Genomic DNA, 20,900 nt, shown 5'->3' with positions numbered 1-20,900 from the left:
GTGAGGCGCTTTTAGCATCTGGAAATGCGCTAAATAAATATAATGAATTATTATTATTATTAAATATTAAAGGAATCGATAAAAACATTTGTATACAAAAATTGCTCCCATCCCTAAACATAGGGAAACAGCCGATAACAGTTAACATTTGAGTTGGTAAGGATGATGTTTCCCTTTTTTTAGATTTAGAGAAGCTGTGTACTAAATAAACAAGGGACTTTTATGCTTTTGGAATTACATATTAATTTCATATTATTTATTCATTTCCTTTTCCCTTTCATTTATTTTGTATACTCTTCCAACAAATACCATTCTGCATTGTTTATTTTATCTTGTTCATTTTGTGACTTCACATGAATGCATTTTTGTATGCGTAGATGGAGAAGAGCATTGACAAAAGATGTGCTGACGTATCAGTGTTGGCTCGATAAAGAATATTGGAAACATGTTGAGTTGCTGGCACACAGAAAAAGCTTTTGTCTTCCATCTGATTCCCGATCACGTTCTCCCACACAGATGGTTGTGTTCGCTGCTTTTAGCGCTTGTCGCTGTACCAGCAACTCCTGATCCTCATGCACATAATGCACATCAACATTGTCCAATGTGAACAGGCACGAGAGAGGCATAAGACTGGTGTCTAAGTGGAAAAAAGGAGTTTGAAATGATCACATTCGATCAATGAATTCATGCTCTGGACGCCAGATTTACTTTACCAAACATCTTTAATGGTTTCATTTTTTAATGTACTATTGTGACAGATTTAGTTTTCACCTTGTTTCTTTATCTGTGGAAGTAGGACAAAGCATGTTTAATCTGAAATCCCAGAACTGCAGCTTTTTAGACCCTGATACTGCCTGTTTCATTTATAATTGAAGCGATGCCAACGTGTGGAAATGAAGCGACAGGCTGCTGAACCAGGGCGGCTCTCTCTGTCTCCACCACTTTCATATTATCACTTTGAGAGGCAGTGTTTACCACAACCCTGGAACAGTAGGATAATTATGCCTCCGAGCAACTTGTGAAACCTGCATTTTGTACTTAATTTATTTAGGCCTATTTTATGAGAATAATGGTTTGTATTATTTATCTACAAATGTACAACACCTTCAATTTCCTGTCAACGTGTGTTTTTCTTCCAAAAAATCAGTGTGTCGTTTTTGTAGACAGATAATGTAACTTTGAAAAATAAATTCGAATTGAGAAGTGTGAGACTGACCGTTGAGCGGCCCGACCAAGCAAGGAGGCAGAGGCAGAGAGTTCACATATCAGTATCCGGCATAGCCACCCCCAGCCGCGGTTCCTCTCTTTGGTCGATTATTTTCCCCCTCATCATTTCCAACTCCTTACTTGGTCAATCCCACTTCTGACACCAATTGTGAGACTGACCGTTGAGTAGGGGAAGGAGACAACACAGGGCACCAGGTGCACACAATCAGGTGCACACAATCAGCAGCAACAGACATGGGGGAGTGATATGTCAACTTTGCACAGTGGTAACTTGTACAATTAATGCTACTTAACGTCATCATTTATACACCCTCAACATATTATTTGCACCCTGATTATTCTCAACCGCTGTCATTCTTACACCAGCATAAATACTTTCGGCGCTCTCGCTAACTCCCCTATCTTTTCAGGCAGAGCCGAGGACCCGACCAGCACCTGCCAGACGACATTCCAATCAATACGGTTTAATCAGTTAATAAATAATACCTCAATAATTAGTATAAATTATGTGCAAATATGTAATGCCAAACTGTACTGTGCAATCACGCTAATAAAGTGCAAAAGTTACCTTCGTCACAAGAAGAAAAAAAGCACACGATAATTACAATACTAAACTTTACTTTAAAATCATTAAAAAAAGAATTACCTTAACCTTGTCAAAAAAAGAGTAAATAAGAGTAAATATTTCATGTGGTTCAATTGTTCAATGCACTCCCTCAGTAGACTCAACCAGGAGAGTAGTAGCCTGTCATACAATCTGGATTTGAAGCCTTCACTCTACACAATAAATCAATCCGCCATGCCGGCCACTTTCTGTACTTGAGAGAAGGAATATCCAACACTGAGCAGACAGATTATTAGCACTGGAGAGAGTACAATGCTAAAACACCACACAAAACTAACATTCCTGTAATGCAAATGACTGTAGAGACCGATTCATTTAAATGCAACTTTGATTGATTGAACCTTTTATCTTAAATTGATTTACCACAGATTGGACTGTCAATGCAATGTTAGCTGCCTCCAATCAAACAGGGGGGGGTGTACCGTATTGTAATGCATTTCGATATTGGACCTTGACAGCTTGGCCTGCTTCCTTGTGATACTCAATCCCATCATCTTGGCCCATTTGCTGTGTGTGACTAGTGCTGATGTATTTGTGCTAACAACCTGCCACCAGAGTATAGGGATGGAGAGCTGCGGATTGTGGCTGTGTTCACTATTGATTCACCAGCAGCTGTCAACACCCTGTCTTTCTGTGTCAGTGTGGCTACCATCTGCATCATATATTCCCTTTTTTATTTGCAGATCAGTTACTGCACATTATATTTTATAATTTGTAATTGTATTTATTACATATATTTTATGATCATTTTAATGTAATTTATATACTTGAAATGTATGTGTTGTAAATGATTTGCTCTCTGTCATTGAGAATTGTGTAGTCATACAGTATGGAAATATGTGAAAGTCAAGTCAATATTTCTCTATGTGAATACTGTGATTATCTTACTCTGTTATTGATGATGTAAATAAATCCAGTTCAAATCATGTGCAGATCAATGATCTCTGTGCTGTTGCTTGAATGCGTAAACAGACGAAAGGTGGGCTTAATTGATTTTTCAGCTATTTATAAAGGACTGAAATGATTGACTGGGTAAGTGAATACATAACACAAAGACAGATACACCAGCTGTCTAAGGACTATGTTTTACATCAAACTGTAATTAGTGACCTACAACATGGCTGTTGTACTTGGCAGCTACCAGATGTGAGTGTGTGTGTTTCAGCAGATATTCCTCCACTTCAATGACTCAATCAGGCTGGACATATTAGTCTTCCTAGAAGGCTTGCCTATTCAAATCATACTGAATGTCATTGTCATCTTAATGCATTTCCAGCTTCCACTCTGTATACCCAACTGCTGTAGCAAGATAACAACAACTCTACCTACAGTATAGTACATCCATATTAATATACAACCAGAAAATAGGGGAGGATCTTTCTTGGGAAACATCTCTAGGCACAATATTGTTTTTCTTCACATTCTACATTTATGGCAGCAGCAACGCTGGTTGTTTGGGATAAATAAGTCATGGTTAGTATGCAGTAGCAGCCAACAAAACACAAACAAAAATACCTATAAGGTAACAAATATAAATATATATAAGCCTAAAATCATGCTTGATAGTCAAGTGAATATTAAAATGTAGAAGGACAACAGCAAACGTAACTGCAAAAAACTAAAATAAACGCCAAGCAGATCTATCCAAGCTTTCTTATTTTAATATCATCAATTAAAAAAAGGTATATGTTTGAGAACCAGGAGATGAGGGATTCTGACCTAGCATTACCTTTGAAAACTACAGTTATGTAAGTGAGTCAATATTAATGACTTTTTTTTTAATCATTTGGGAACCCTGTCTTCTTCGTTCACCTGTATAGCCAACTCCGCATAAATGTTTAAAAGCCGGACAGGCCGTGATGAAATTTGCAGCAAGTACAGGAGCATGTGTTCAATACAAATGAGTTATATCAAGATCAGAATTAATTCAATCAATGGGCGGGCATTTACAGATCAGTGGAACATTTTAAAAGGATGTGTTGTGTGAGTGTGTATGTATGTGTGTGTGTGTGAGAGGAAGTGCTCAAGTCAAAGCATCCCATTAATTTCATTAAGACTGTACTGCTCGGAGTGGCTCGATACCTGAACCTCAGCCAGACACACGTCTGCAGAGAGGGAACTCTCTTTTAGGAGGAAGATCAGAGGCCTCCTTTCTGCCTGCTGTCTTCAAAGTCACGCCTGAAAAACAGCCCAAGTGTGAGTTCCGATTCTTAGACATTTCTAAACAAAGAGAGAAAAAAACATCCTGCTGAAACATATTTGGAGCAAAGAACAGAACCGATGGGTGGAATATAGAGAGACTTGTCAGAACCTTTCTTACTCCTGCCGGTCCTCTCTCTTTTTGCCCTGCAGATCCCCCACAGGTCTGTGCCCGTCTCTTCCTCCTGTTTCCCTGTGTATCCCTTGTGTCTTCCATGTCCCAGGTTAACCTTTCTGTACGTGTATATATCTGCTAACCTTGACCCTGCCAACACATCCGGATACAATTAGCTCATCAATCCTTTCTTTGCCAGGTTGTTGTTTGAGGATCATGTCGAGCTTTGGTATCTAAGATTCCTCTCCTTGTTGTTAACCTTATCAGTGCTTGTTTGTGAACTCCAGGATCCTGTTGCAAGTCTACATGTCGAGTATCTCTTTCATGCTTCCCTGCATAACGATAAACTCAAGCAGCAGCCTCCAAGTTTACACATTTGAGTGAAGCAAAAGTGCCCCACACTTGCATTCTCTAACATCCAACAGGGGATCTGGTTGCAACCCAAAGTCTAATTGTATTGAAGTCTGTGGGAAAATGTGCTACTTCTGACTTGTTTATTGCCTCAGTAAATATTTCCCTGATGAGTATATTGTCTAATTCGCCAGTTTTACAACTTCGTCACTAAAGCATGAGGTCCATTCTGCATATCATGGTCCAAATAAGTAAAATAGACGATAAAGTATCATGTGCTCAAAGGTATGGCTACTTTGTGACTCTAAACATGGTACTCCCTGTGTTTTAATATTACAACTTTAACATTTCACTGTGCATTTCAGTTCATGGAAGTTAATCCTAACCTTTTGTTTGCCTAAAAAAATCTTGTTCCACTGTTCAGATATACTTTGTTCTATCCTCCGGTTGGCATTAAAAGGGGACGACCAAAACGCCAAACCTTGTCTCAACCTACAAACAAACCTGCACTGCTCACCACGCTCCAACAGATGGTCACATATGAAACCTATTTGAACTTCTCTGCACTGGCTTCACTTTAAGTTTAAAACTATATTTAAACTGTTTGTGTACATCATGGACCTTTTGCATACCAACATCACTCTTACAGTACAAAGCTTTGAAATAATCTCCTTAAAGGCTTGTAGACTATTTTGATAAGCAGCCAACAATCCATCTGCTCTGTCATTCAGGTAGCATGCTGTATTTCTTTTTTGTCTATATTTTTTTATGTTTTAACTTTTGTCTGAGGTTTGTTCTCTTGAATTTTTTTAAATGGTGTTGTATCTTTGTATTATTTATTTCATTATATCTGATTTTATTTCTTTGAAACACTTTTTGACTGATGCCTGTGAAGCATGCTATATTAATACATGTTGACTGCTAGCATGAAATGGGGCTGTTTTCTGTTCGACAGCTTGTCTTTTCAACCCCAGAGGGTGTGCTGCAGCAGGATGACTACAACCAGTGTTGAAAATAAATTCAAGACAACCTAAACTAAACAAAACCAAAAATGTTTTCCTTCAGATTAGGTTCAACTACCGTAAGACAAATTCAACATAAAACCTCAAACATGTCTTATAAACACACACAATGAATGTGATTAACCCTTAAATGGGTTCAGTATCCTGGGGGATACATTCAGTCAGTTATGGTGTAATATTGGTGTTATATTTGTGTTACATAGGTGCAATATGGGTCTTATATAGGTGTAATAATAGTGTAATTTAGGTACAATATAGGTGTATGAGGGTTTTAATAATGGTGTAAAAGGGGTATAATGACAGCATAATAACGGTTTACGTGTTACATTGGTCTTTTATGGGTCTAATAATACTTAATCTGGGTGTAAAATAAGGGTGTCATAATGGTATAACATGGGTGTGGGGATGGTGATAAAATATTGGTGCATTGCAGAAAATAGCAATCAATTATGTTTCCAATGTTTATATGTGATACTCCATTTAAGGATTAATATAATCTATAATCTTAAACACAGAGACAAAATCTTAAACTATTCACTAATATATATAACTTACTAGTAATATACTCAATATTCAACAAGAAAAGTGCACACAAGCCAGTCATTGCTAAACAAATCAAAACAAAATCATTGTATGTATGCCCCTTACTTTACCTCACATTCAGGTAAATTAGCTAAAACTATAATATTCAACATATTAAGCTGTGTAGAGGAAACTTCTGTGTAGCTATGCAGTGGGAGTCACCGACTCAGGAAGGAGACACGGTAGGAGCAGTAGCTTTGATGTCAAACACATGATGGTTTATTTGGAGTTAACGGCCGGAGGATTCACATCACAAGTCCAAGAGTCAGAGGTTCTGACTTCACGGTAGAGTTGCCACGTCAATTCTGGAGAGCCTCTCTCTTGCCAGCCCATCTAACTGGTTTCGCAGAGAGTAAACAACATATTTGAGAAGATAGCCTAAACAGTGTGGGAACACTGAGCTACTTGCGTCGGACACCTATGACCTCGAAGATTTCACCTTGGAGTCCACAAATACAGAGAAGGAAGTGTCCCAGTGTACCCACAACACAGACCATCTGTATCCCAGTATTGACCGGTCACAGAATGGGAACAATAACATTATTGGCTAAGCAGCCTGTGTCCTTAAAGGAGGTAAACAGACATCAAGGTTTGTCCTGTATGTTACAAATTGGCGTCTATGATAATTATTTCCATAACAAGCTGTATATTTTTGGGCAGAATCCATCCTGAAACATGCATAATGTTTACTTCATAACTCTACACATAAGCATGTCATATAGAAAATATTAATTTGATACGTAATGTTCCCAAATTAAAAATCAAGTTACAAGGAGCCTGCTGACTCCTTGAACATATAATAATATTTCTATCTAATACAAAGGCAATGATCCCCAATTACTTGTTTAAAAAGGATAGAATTGCCCATGTGAATCCAAGCAAGATAAAGCAGTCCACACTGTGTCAATGCATGAAAATGTGCAGTGCCAACGAGAAAAGGGAGGAAAGAGTTGAGCTCCACGCTGGGTGATAAATGCCCAACATTTGTTATGCTGAAAGAGAGAGGGAAGCTTCTGCATCCAAATGTGTGCTGCAGGGCACCTCTCTTTGTTTCTGTGGCTAGCCTTTTGAAGGGTCACATTTAAAAGAAAAGTAGCCTGAGAGTGAGACTATTAAACATTGATGCAGTTGAATATTTGTACCACATGAGGCTGAAGAAAGTGTCACACAGATGTGTCTTTCCCACAAGTAATAGCCAATTATAGGGAAATACATTTGGTCATGGAATGAAATTACTCCACAGGTTTTCTAAATAGAGCTAAGGGACGTTTAAGAGGCAACTAGTGAGCGCTGATGTTAAGTTTATTGAACGATATATGTTTTTTTTATGGGAATAATGTGAATTAAGGGTATAAACTTGCACATTTGCTGTAAAGCCTGATACAAAACATCAGCATTTGCATTTTTCAGGGATAGAAGCCATAATATACAGATTGACCCTGTAATCAGAAATGATTATATTACCACTGATACACATCTTTTATTTCGTAATTTGAATCTGTTTTACATATGGTATTTAAACTATAACCCCAAATAGAACAAATTATGATTTTTTACCGGTAAGAGGAGACTATGGCGCTCTATTACACAGAGAATCTGGTCCTTCATATCTCAACAGTTGGTGAGATGCTGCCGACACATTAGTATGAGATGTTTATTCAGTTAGTGCTATTTAGGGCTGTGTCTACAAAATGATTCTGTGCCGCAGTTCATGGAAATTAAATGTTTTAGCTACAGAGAGGAATATTAATGATATCATTTTATAGCAGATTATCTGAGATGTCTGCTGTGAGACCTTGGACCTGTGTGTGCTGCAACTATTCACAAAACAACCTGTCATTCCCTCAATGAAAGGATACTGACTGGTCTGTCTGTCATTAGAACTAGAAAATAAAATTGTTGTGGAAAGGTGGGCTGGGTGAAGCTGATGTGTGACAAACAAGTGGCCATCATCTCAGTTGACTCACCTGCCAATCAACCAACATGACCCCAAACACACTCTCTGCCTAAGCCTTCATAAACTTAGACCAAGATTCTGCCTGGCCGATTTAGAAGAATTACCTGTAGAGTCCACATTTACTAGAGGCGAATGTTGTTTTGGAGTAAACAGAGAAAAAATAAATGATTTGGATTTGAAAAAGGTGGTTTTGATAACGCTAATATATTCAGCTTTCTTTGGAACAAGGATCAGGCAGCCATTACAGGTGCTGCATCTTAATGTGCCAGACTAAAGGCCTTCACACACCGGGGGCGTGATGAAAAAACAACACAAAATTGCTAAATACTCACCTGTGAATACTGCCGTCACCTTGGTGACAGATATCTGGTGGATGATATAGTGTGAAGCAAATGCACAGTATTTATGCAAAACTAAAAATAGCTGCCTGTGTCACAACTTGATGTTTAAACTGATAAATGAGTGTCTATGTGTTATTGCTCATTTCCAGGCTCCAAGTTAAATGATCAGAAAAAAAGGCTAATCTAATTTTTTTGCATACAAATGTGACAACTTGAGTAGAGAGAGGGGGAGGAAGGGATCTGGATAGTTGAGAGAACAGATAAGAGTAAATGTTGAGGTACAGCTTCTGTCCCTCAGAAACTAGCATCACTTTTTTATATTTTGAAGCGTGTGTCATAGCATTACCATCTGGACGTTTCTGCTGCCAAGTGCCAACGCAGTCTTACTTATATTTAATTTAACTCTTCCTCAAATTTTGTTTTCATCGTGCAACTTTGTGAAGGAAAACAAACGAAGACCAAAAAACAACAACTTTTGTTGTGTTAGCCTGAAGAGAAAAGTGCTTTTATAAAAGCAGAAATCCATTTCCTTTTTTTCTCTTTCTCTTTTTTCAGACTTTTCCAGCCATTTGTTTTTTAAGTAATTCCTGTAATGACGGCAAGTCCCCATAACAACACATGAGACCACGTCCTTTACTTTTAGCAACATTTCAAGGAGTGCGCACAGTATGCTCCCTGAAGACATACCAACAAGGCAATTATGGTAATTGCTCTAGAGGAAACACTAGAGAAAACCAACATTGCATTTCCCTCTGAGCACAGTAACTCTGGTCTCTGTGTGTGTGCCGCCTTAGCCTGTGATGATGTTTTGGAGTTAGGCCAGAGAATTACTCGGGGAAGAAATGTGCTTTTTGCCCTCATTTACCATTGAGACATGGCCTATGAGGCACATACCCTGTTAGCAGTGCAACCCAACAGTATCAGATTGAGCCGATGGGAACTCAAATCTTACAGCCAAGTGTTTATTTACGCCTGAAAGCAAACAGGTTTATTTTAACTCAGAGAGACAAAGAGCTTTCAGCTGATTTTTTTTTTTTATATGAGAGCCATATACTTCAACCCCCTGACAAAAGGAAAACATACACTTTTCCAACATGGACGCAGGGATACACGCTTCTGTACAGAGAACGATATATTATTAGATTGTAGCAATGTTTGAATGAATAAAATAGAGTCTACTCACATGCAAACATCAGAAGAGCTTCTCGACCCAGGATGTTCCCGAAGCTGTTCTCTGCTTTACACTGGTACCTCCCATAGTCTGTGATCTCACTGGCATTGGTAATAATTAAGTTTCCATCAATAAAGCTGTAGCGATAGTCTGCCTCTGCATCCAATGCTGTCCCATTGATGTACCAGCTGGAAAACACAACAAGAATAGGACCTTTATGTGAGTAATGCTGTGCTAATGAGCTGCATTGGAACAAGAGCAATCAGGAAAGAGACAGATATATGTCACACCTGTATGTGGGCGGTGGATTCCCCCGTGCTTCACAGTGCATCATCACTTTCTTTTCATCAGAATCCAAAGGGAAGATAACATCGCCAGGCTCATGGATAAAAACTGGCCCAAACTCTTCACTTTCTATGAAGAAAAAGAGAGATAAAGACAGGGATGATTGCAATTATCACAACATGATTGCCGCTCAGTTTTAAACATCCAATTACATGTCTATTATTCCCCAGTTTGGTTAGTGCAAGTGCATATTTCAAACCAACCTCTGTTATCGGTAACAAGAGAAGAGGCTCAATGGTGAGATACAATTATTAACAACAATAAGACCTTAACCATAAGCAGCATTAAAGCAGCAGAGACCTGTTTTCTGACAACTGGTTGGAGGTTGTTTGGATATAATGTCAGTCAGCCTCTCTCTCCCAGCCAGTTACTTTTGGTTTGACCATTCTTACTTTCTCTGGCCCTTTTCCCATTCCTACTTGGTGACACTTAGAGAAATAGTGACTCAGAAACAAAAAGTGAAAGAAAAACATAATGGTGGAGCTGAAAATCTAAGATAGAAGAGGTATAAGTCCCTTGAGGCTGAGGCAGCCAAATGTTTGAAAAATAACTAATTATTCATGCTGCGCTGTTGCTAGTAAATGCCCACAGCCTAGTGAGTCTGAAGGCAATGACAGCAGAGAGGTGGGGGGAGAGGGAGAGCACAGCCCAGTGAGCCAATACCAGGTCAACTGGTGGTGCACTCCAGAAACAGAAGGGATAAGACTGGCAAGGTTTGGGTTTGGCTAGCAGATTCATCTTGTGCCTCATTTGGAAACATGTGTTTGAATCTTTTAACATTTCATGACATCCATGCCCTCAGAAATGTCACTTTTTATGAACCTACCAAAAAGGTAATTGTGCTACAGCTATCTTTTAAAATGTTGAACTTATTGTTATGCATGAATTCTCATGATTATGGACAAGTTAGTCCAAACAAATGAGAGCATTTCCTTAAAAGACAAACAACATAAAACATTGGAAGTGTGTTCTTTAACCATTAATTGCCATTGAAAATAACAATAATGTTATAATATATACTATTACATGGCAAATTAAATTATATATAATATATATATACGTTTATAACGGTAGGACGGTATTGACCAAAAAGTCCAAGGCTGTTCCTATTTGTTAGACATGATCCATGTTTGGAGATACAAAAGTATCTTAAGCCTCACGGTGTCATTCTGTAACTGTAACCCTCTTCTGGGCTGGCTGTTGTTTGCCTTGAGGTGCCAAGTAATGAGCCAACAACGCTAATAACACGAGTCCTAACACTCTGTGTTCCAGCTTTGAAGTAGTATTTATTGGCCAGGTTTGATAGTGAAAACATCTGCCATATGTGGCTTGTATCCCACTATAAACTTGCCTATGACCCAGATTCACAGTGTATTACATATGTTCAAACAGTGGTATAAACCCAAGTGAGTGGTAACATTAATAAGGGATTTATTTTTCCTCTAAAGAGTAAAAGAGTTATTGCCACCATACTACTGAAAATATGTTTGTTTTGTATTTGTCAGGAAGGGAATGTTACAGTAATCCAATCTTCTCTTTTTGTCAGTGCTGCAACATTGTTTGCTATCCTCCTAACATTCTGTGGCACACTTCTATTTTTATTACTAGCTCTACAGGCAAAATTGCAAGAAAAGAACAAGCCTGTGGTAAAAATTGCCTCCATTTGGGACTCAGAGATTGGTCAATTCTTGGAATTTTCTGTACTTGGCTCTTATCCTTGGGCATTATTATTGTGTTTCTCATAGCGTCTATATCATAGCATAGTGCAGGTATTTCAAAAGTACACAAACTTTAATTCAAGGCACAGGATGCAATCCGTTATCAATTGTGCTATATATACAGTGTGCAAGGGAAGTGCTGACGTGCTGACATACTTGTGTTGTGGCTGGAAGGGTGTGTTGCCCTGGGAGCACAAATGGAAACAGTGTGATACATTACCAGGAGTTGCTACTAACCATGGCCATAAAAAGTAAAGAGGAACATGCACACTAGAATCAGATAACCCTCATCAAATAGGCTTTAATGGCATACAAATGGAGGGAGAGTTCTACATAAATCAATTCATTTTTTTACACTGGTATGTACATCATTGTTGTCAGAATTGTAAATATATAATTGAAAGACACCATACAATATCATTATGGAAAAAATAAAAGTGACAAGATTCTACGGTCCAATAGTTTAGATTACACAGGAAAGTAGTTCCAAGGCCTGATTAATACTTAACATTAAAAAAAAAAAATGTTTACAAATTAGATTACATTGGTTACTTCCTAGCAATAAATTGGATTGCTAATATGTGTTACAGAATAATGTGATTCGATTATTATAAAACGTTTATTATTGGTATATGTTTTTGCTGCAGGAGGCCATTTAAAGCTGGCTTATATAATATAATATTGTTGAAGTGATATAAAGACCTACATTACAGCTATGAGTACACCTAAGCCAGGGGGCTGCAACCTTTTTGACCAAAAGAGCCATTTTGCCCCCTTTTCCAACAATTTGTTTTGTCTGGAGCCGCAAAACATACTTGATAGCTTATAAAGTTGTATTTATTGTTATATCATAGACAAAAACTACAGTTTTTTTGCATTTATTATGTATTACATAATAACACTGTTAACCTCTAATAAAAAACAAAGAACTCTTATAAGGAGTAATTAAAGGTTAGGTATAATTAAAAAAAAATACACAGGCCTACTTTAAAATAAATTAAACACAACACTTGGGTAGTCCTCTGCACATTTGAAGGAAAAACAATACAAATAAAATAAAACATATCTGCACCCTAAAAAGAGTTTACTGATTGAATTATGACTGAAGATCGTCAGTTGTCTTCCTCTTCCGTTTTTTTCCTCGATACGCAGCACCTTTGACAACTTCTCTCCACATATCAAACATACCGGAAAACCAGCATCGTTTGCTGTGAAAGCATATAACTCTGTCCACGCAGAATTAAATCCTGTGTTCCTCCGATACTTTTATTTTCTTTGATTTATCCATAGTTCGCTCATCGAGCCGGGGGTCAGGTTATTCACCTGCAAGAAAAGGAGCTGGCGCGGGACCGTAGCAGGATGTGACACATATTTTAGTTGACCTAATTAAAACCGTTTTGTTTTTTATTTATGTATCACAGTATCACCTCAAAATACAAGATCCGAAACATTTTCAACCATGCAACAAAATATAAATAGTTCTACAAATACTTCTATGTAATTACCTTCTTATTTATGTCTAAACTCAAGGGAGCCAGAGCAGAGGGCTTAAAGAGCCGCATGCGACTCGAGAGCCGCGGGTTGCCGACCCCTGACCTAAGCCATGAAGTTTCCTGATCTAAGGTGCTCTTGTTGGTGATTTAAAGTGGTTTCATGTAGGATAATTCAAACTCTCCTCGACACAAATGCGCCCACTGTTGTAAGTAGACGGCTCTGCTAAGATTGTTCCCTAGTTTAGGTTTCATGCAGGGGCGGCGGGTGCTGTAGGCTAGGGAAGGCTAAGTGTTCCCAAATATTTGTGTCACTGTATCCTGGTAAAATACAAATATAATGTATAATGTCTGTGTCTTTGACATTAGCGCTGCTAGCCACCTGTGCCCTGTACTACGAAGCCAGTTCAACATACCCTGGATAAACAAACTAACAACAACAAACTAACAAACGAGATCTCGCTAAGCGGTCCTACGACGCTGGTTATCAACTCGGTAAATCAAGCCAGGGTTTCTCTCACCAGCTAAGAGCGCGTTCACGTGAAAGGGGCGGGGTTAGCTACATTTGACCAATCACAAACAGGGACAAGTGTACTGACAGCACAGCGTCAGACTTCATTAATGAAAAGTAAACTAATATTAGACAAATATGAGTTTTAAACATCCATGACTTAAACATATAATCCAGGATACAAGCCACAGAGTTGCACCTGCAAGGAGAATACAGAACAACTGGTTAAAAAATAACTAGGCCTACCGAGTGTTTGAAAGCGTATAGTTTTATGATATCACTGCCCCATCTAAGACCCGAGTGGATCTGACTTTAATTACATTTGACTCGAGTGTTTCGTCAACATTCATTTCATTTCATTTCCAACCTTTATTTAGACAGATAAATCCGATTGAGATCATTGATCTCTTTTTCAAGGGAGACCTGGGGCCTATACTACGAAGCTGGTTCAACCTAACCTGGATATGTTTGAGTTAGCCGGTTGGCCTAATCCAAAACATACGCGCTCTCGCTAAACTGTACTACGACGCTGGTTATCAAGTGGATCGCTCAAGCCAGCCGTTTCCTATCTAGTTAGGTGCGCGTTCACATGAAAGGGGTGGTATTTGGAGCATTCGACCAATCAGAAACATGGAGAAGCGTACTGACAGCGCAGCGTCATACTTCCTGAATGAAAAGTGAACTTTAATACTAGTCAAAAATGAAGAAGTTAAACTTTAAACATCCATGACTTAAACACTTTATCCAGGATAAAAGCCACATAGCTGCACCTGCAAGGTGAATACAGCTGGCAAAAGAAAAAGTGTTTGAATGCGTACATTAACAGGTTTATGATATCACTGCCCCGTCTAAAACACGATTTGACTTTAATTACATTTGTCTCGTGTTTCGTCAACTTAATGCGTTGCTTAAAATAATACTTCTGCATGTGACACTGTGAGTGTTGCACAGCCAGATACGGCTCAGCTGACTCAGATAAGGAGATATATGATACATTATGATGTGATATGCCGCGGACTGTACTTAATGTTACTCTGATCCGGTTACTTATGTTGTGGCATATATTTAAGTAAGCTTTCTTAACGCTAATGTTATAATAGTCAGATTGCTCTGAAGATGGGAGGTGATATTCTATTAATGTTCACGTTCACACAGTCGGTGATTTTTGCCGGCCGTCTTTCTTGCGACGGCAGTATTTCTGTATTTCCTTTCTCCTGTAATATGACTTGATCGCTTTAAACTCCGCACACTGAGCTCTGATTGGTCAGCAGGCAGTGCTTTCATTGAGTTGAGCTCTTAGCCTGCAACCTAACCTGGTCCCGACCAGGTTAGCCGCTAAGCATAAGTTACCATGGAGATCTAGCCTGCTAAAAAGAGAACCAGTTTCGTAGGACCGGAAAGCCGGAGTTTTCCCTGAATTTAGCCGGCTAAGCGAAAATCCTGCTTCGTAGTATACCCCCCCTGCTCAAGTAGTTCCACATGAAACATAAACATAAATAGAACAACAAAAGGACATCATACAGCATCATTTACATAATTATCCACATAAACAGGTACGAATAGCTTCCGATTGAGTAGCATCCAACCGAGCTTTAAAAACTATAGGTTACTTACGTAACCCCAGTTCTCAGAGTAACATGAAGTGAGATGTCTCACTATGGGATGCGCCTCATCGCGGAGCAAACAGAAGCATCAATCTCATTACGCCAATCCTGATTGGCTGGTGATCTTGACTTCAGCGTCAGGGAATTCACCCCCTATAAGTAGCTTGCGCCACGACGCATGCGCCATTCAAAATAAGCACCTCTTCTCGCTTCACCATAGCAAGGAGGGCCGTCTGGTGAGACATCTCACTTCATGTTACTCTGAGAACTGGGGTTACGTAAGTAACCTATAGTTCTCATTCATAACACTCCGTTTGATGTCTCACTATGGGAAATTGTAGCTCCCGTATTGTCAGACGAGCTTATCTCGAAAATCACCAAACCAACCAGAACTTAACAGGTAGAGCTCTGACTCAACCAGGTGCCCAGCACTGATTGAGTCACACTGGGAGCAGAACGTCCATCCTGTTAAGAGGCGGACAAAAGTGAGCGGCGAGGACCAGCTCGCCGCTGCACCAATGTCTTGGATGGGAGACATCCTGGACAGAGTCCAGGATGCAGCCAGACCCTGAGTCGAAAGAGCTCGCGGACCCGAGGGTGCCTGCGAACTCTGACTCGTATGAGCCCCAAAGCAATTGCTTCCACAAACCAGTGGGAGAGCCGTTGCTTAGTAACAGGATTGCCCTTATAAGGGTTAGCCCAGGACACAAGGGGTTGGTCATTATGACAAAGCACCCTTGATCTGTCCCTGTACGTGCGTAAAGCACGGGCTGGACACGGCAAATCCGGCCGCTGTTCCCCGGAGGAATACAGTGGCGGGGAGGATGCCTCAATGTCAAATGTGGTACCTGAACCAACCGCCTTAAGATAAAGGCAGGGTTGGGCTTCAACCACACTCTGTTTGCCCTGGGGCGAACTGAGTGCATGAAGACTGTACAGATAGTGCATGAGTGCCACTGGCTCGCTTGGCAGCTGCCAGGGTCAGCTTCATGTCACACTGTATTCAGATTGTACCACTCACGGGCCAGGCCCATAGAGCCAAGCGCTCTGGGTGTGGGTGAAAGATCGCCCCCCCCCCCGCTTGGGACAGTATGTCCCTGCGTAGTGGGAGCTGCCATGGCTGCCCGCACAGCAGCTGATATCTCCGCTAGCCAGTACATAGCTGGCCAGTGCGGAGCTATCAGGATAAGTGTGTGGCGTTGCTCTCTCACTCTGGCCAGAGTTGGGGGTATCAGAGCCAGGGGTGGGAACGCGTACAGAAGGCCCGGGGGCCAATCGTGCGCGAGTGCATCCACGCCTTACGGTGCATTTAGATCGCGCATCGAAAAGAACAGCTGAGCGTTGTCTTTCGATGAGAACAGATCCACCGCGGCTCTGCCGTAACGCACCCACAGCTGGCTCACAATCCTTGGATGTAGAGTCCAGTCTGCATAAAGTGGTGCACCTCTGGACAGTAGGGTTTAGTTTTAGGGCGGCCACCCAGCGCTGAAACTCCCTCATGTGTAAGCGTCCCAGTCGTACGACCAGGATGGCTGACGCCATGAGCCCCAGCAATCGCAGGCATGATCTGAAGAGAACATGTTTGCGCAGCTGGAAAAGAGCGAGACAAGCTCTGAAAGCTTTCACTCTATTCGCTGACAAGCGAGCTGAAAAGGGCACCGAGTTCAGGTGTAAACCCAGGAAGAGTATAGTCTGCGCGGGGCACAACATGCTCTTCTCTGTGTTTATTATGAAACCCAGGTTGAGCAGGTGCTTTACTAGGATATTTGTCTGCGTAATAGCCTCCTGCTCCGACTGTGCGAGAAGCAGCCAGTCGTCCAGGTAGGTCGCCAGGCGAATACCCTGTTGTCTTAACGGGGCTATCGCGGCTTCCGTACATCGTACAAACACCCTTGGACTGAGAGACAGACCGAAGGGGAGTACTCTGTATTCATAACAGATCCCCTGAAATGCGAATCTCAGATATTTCCTGTGTGGGTAATATACTGGGATGTGAAAATACGCATCTTTCAGGTCGACTGATGTAAACCAGTCGTCTTGTCGCACGAGCCGCAGCAGAGATGTGTGAGTGAGCATTCGGAACTTATATATTTTTAGATATTTGTTCAGAGCCCTCAAATCAAGTATTGGCCGAATTCCGTTCCCTCCCCGTTTGGGAACGAGGAAGTACTTGGAATAGAAGCCGCCCTGACTCTGCTCGGCGGGTCCTTTGTTCTCAAAGAATATTGACTGGTGTGTCAATATACTTCTAATCCTTTTCTCCTCCGTGAGAGAGAAAAAGAAAAGCGTCCTCGCTACCGTGGTGTCGGTAGTAAGGGGACGCTAGCTAGCAACAGGTGCGTAGCTAGCTTGAGAAAAATCAAAACCTTACCTTACTTTCCGGGGAAAGAACGGCGAGGTCGATTTTAATACTAACTGGCGTTAGTATTACCGTCTTCTTGCGAAGCAGAAGGAGTAGCCGGCGAGCGCCCGTCGACCGAAATGGTTATATTTGGGTTCAGTCCAGAGATGGGGACTCGAGTCTGTGACTCGGACTCGAGTCGCACTTAAGTCGCACACACAGAGACTTCAGACTTGACTTGGACTCCTGCTCAAAAGACTTCGGACTCGACTTGGACTCGTGTTTTGGGACTCGTGAACAATCATTGTGTTTTCTATTTTTGGCGTATTAAAGGTGGGGTAGGTAAGTTTGAGAAACCGGCTCGAGATCGCTAGAATTTAAAATACACAACCGGAGAAAATCTGCCACTTCCTCACAGAGCCCCTCCTCCAACACACACGAACGCGCACATGACCAATGAGGGCACGAGATGAGTTTGTGCCCCGATGGAAGGCTGATTGATTGATTGATTGAACAGTTTATTAACAGCTTGTATATTGGGTACAGTACAGTACAGCTCAAAACATACAATTGTTAAGGGGATGCAGACCAGAGAAAGACTTTCGTCTTGTTTACATCAGGGTCCCCCATTTCCAATTCATCATGTCATTTAAGACATATAAGACATATTTGACATACAGATGGCTTATTTACAATTTACATACAGGTGGTTTTTTTTACATACAGATTGCTTGTTTACAATTTTCATTTTAGATTTCGTTCTAATACATCCTAACCGGACATTTAAGACATACCAAGTCTACAGATATACAGTTAGTAACAGAGTCTAAAATGCGAGTATATACATAGATGGGGGGGGGGAAGCTGTCCATTGAACGACAGGTTGAGATTTGTACCATTACCGGGGCCAGTTTTGCAATGCTCTCCCCCGAAGGTGCTCTTTAAGAGAGGTTTTGAAGGTAAGTATAGTTTTACTTTCCTTTACAGTTGTGGGAAGAGCGTTCCACCTTGATGTGGCATAATTGCGAAACGTGTATTCCCCCTTTTTTGTGCCAAATCTGGGTTTCACATGATTTGTGGAGCTCCCTCTGGTGTTATGATCATGGTATTCCTTGACCTTTGGGAATAATTTTGACATGTACATGGGTACCATAGAGGTGTAGTGGATCTTGTAGACCAGGCCCATTGCAAGTAGCTGTACTCTGTCGTCTACTATAAGCCATCCTAGGTTGTCAAAGTGGGCAGAGGTGAGGTGGGTTCTAGATGAAAGGTCAAGCAGTAGTCTGACCAGTTTATTTTGCGATGTTTGAAGTTTTATTTTTAGTGCCTTGGAGGTGCTATGGTACCATGACGTGCAAGCATAGTCATAGTACCCTTGAATGAGTGCTCCTGCCAGAGTTTTCAGGGTGTTTTTGTTTACCAGAGAGGAGATCCGGTATAGGAATCTAGTTCTTTGATTGACTTTTTTTATTACATTGGATGCCATTTTGTCACAGGAGAGGTTTGCCTCAAGAATAGATCCTAGGTATGTAATTTCCTTCTTACTTGTGACAATAATGTCGCCCACTGCAACTGACAGGCAGGTAGGCCATCCAGTTATTTTAGCCGGGCCGGCTATCGGGATGTTAAGAGCATTCCATGGAATATAACCTGATATAACAAAAAGTGTATCTCGAGCCGGTTTCTCAAACTTACCTACCCCACCTTTAACATTAACATTATGGTAACACCATGGCGACCGGCGGCACACCTGCAGCTGTACCGCTTGTAATTAGGTTAAACTATAAAAACTTCGAACAAAACGCCGGCGGCACCAACAAAAGGAGCGCACACTGCAAAGTCTGCAATATTAAAATCAAGGATGCTGGTGCAACAACGTCAAATTTCATCAGGCACTTGAAAACTCACCCGGAGAGGTCAGTCACATTAACGCATATGGACGGTTAGCAAACATGTTTAGCTCAGCATCAGCTATGTAATGTTAACTTAGCTTGCTACTAGCTTTGTAACTGAATATTTGAAAAGATGAGTGAATGTTTGCTTGTCACACTTGTTTGCGTTGAGTGGCGTTGACATCCAACTCTTGACATGACATACAAAAGGTCGGTAACGTTAATCATTACGTTCCGCTGCCACCATCTACTGGCTAACGTTAAACGTAGAAAAATACATAGTTACATACATAAATACATCTGTCGGTTTATAGGCAGGTTACAGGTTTATTGTTGACCACATAACGTTAATGTTACAGGTTTATCAGGTTACCATTACACTGGGTTTGAGTGAGAGGATAGAGGAATATGTTTATTTATAGTAGACTTAAAAGATGTCATTAGAGACCCAGTGTAATTAAACAATACGGTTGCAGAGGTCACATTTTAACATTTTTGTCCACTGGCCAAATGGCTAGCCTAGTGAATGTTGAAATGTTACCAGCCACTCAATAGATTGCCATTGTTATTTTTGGCTGGTGCGTGCAACATACAGTACCAGCCACTTGCATGATTTACCAGCATTTGGCTGGTAAATAGTGTTAATGGTAGATATCTCTTTTGGAACAGGTCATGTTTTAATATCACCAGTTCAGTATATTTCAGATAATATTGCAGCAATAGTTTTTTAGTTGCAAATGGCACAGAACAAATGTTTACTTTTAAGTACTTTTAACACAGTTTCCCTGCGGGGGATTAATACAATTTGTGATACTGATTTCTGATTCTGAAGTGTTTTGCTTATAAGTTGTTTGCATTTAGCTAAAGTGTGATGTTTGTCCTCATATTGCATTGCAATAGCCTGTTTAAAGTGATCATATAACAAACAACTAATCAGTACTGATACTGTATGCTAATAGATATAGGAGTGATAATAATACAGTAAATGCTTTGAATTTCTTAGATATAGCTGTGCAGTATTCTTAACAGACTGGATAGCAGCAGACAATAGAAGGCTTATTACAACCAGAAGAGACATGAGACTTTTATTTGTTAGAGACTTGAGACTTGACTTGGACTCGTGACCAAAGACTTGAGACTTGATCAAGTATCACCCCACAAAGACTTGAGACTTGACTTGGACTCGTGACCAAAGACTTGAGACTTGACTTGGACTTGCAAAAAAAGACTTGTGAACATCTCTGGTTCAGTCTGTGGACCGTTAAGCTTGTCCGGCTACTATAGAGATGTGCTCTGAAGCGAGAAGAGGTGTTTGAATGGAGCATGCGTCGTGGCGCAAGCTACTTATAGGGGGTGAATTCCCTGACGCTGACGTCAAGATCACCAGCCAATCAGGATTGGCGTAATGA

The 20,900-nt window shown here is 40.6% G+C and overlaps 1 protein-coding gene across 5 annotated transcripts in view; it reads right to left on the bottom strand.

The window, feature by feature from the left end:
* Positions 1–20,900, bottom strand: part of cntn5 (contactin 5) — a 175,636-nt gene that overhangs the window by 65,154 nt on the left and 89,582 nt on the right. For all 5 annotated transcript variants that reach the window (XM_034239790.1, XM_034239791.1, XM_034239793.1 and 2 more), the window contains 2 exons: positions 9,881–10,004; positions 9,603–9,778 (listed from right to left, as the gene is read on the bottom strand). In XM_034239790.1, the coding sequence (XP_034095681.1) occupies positions 9,603–9,778; positions 9,881–10,004 (300 nt within the window). The remainder of the gene's footprint in view (positions 1–9,602; positions 9,779–9,880; positions 10,005–20,900) is intronic.

The sequence above is a fragment of the Gymnodraco acuticeps genome, unplaced genomic scaffold, assembly GCF_902827175.1.
Source record: "Gymnodraco acuticeps unplaced genomic scaffold, fGymAcu1.1, whole genome shotgun sequence".
In the NCBI taxonomy this organism is placed as follows: Eukaryota; Metazoa; Chordata; class Actinopteri; order Perciformes; family Bathydraconidae; genus Gymnodraco; species Gymnodraco acuticeps.
The sequence above is the reverse complement of the archived record's forward strand: the minus strand, read 5'-3'. Positions and strand labels throughout refer to the sequence as shown.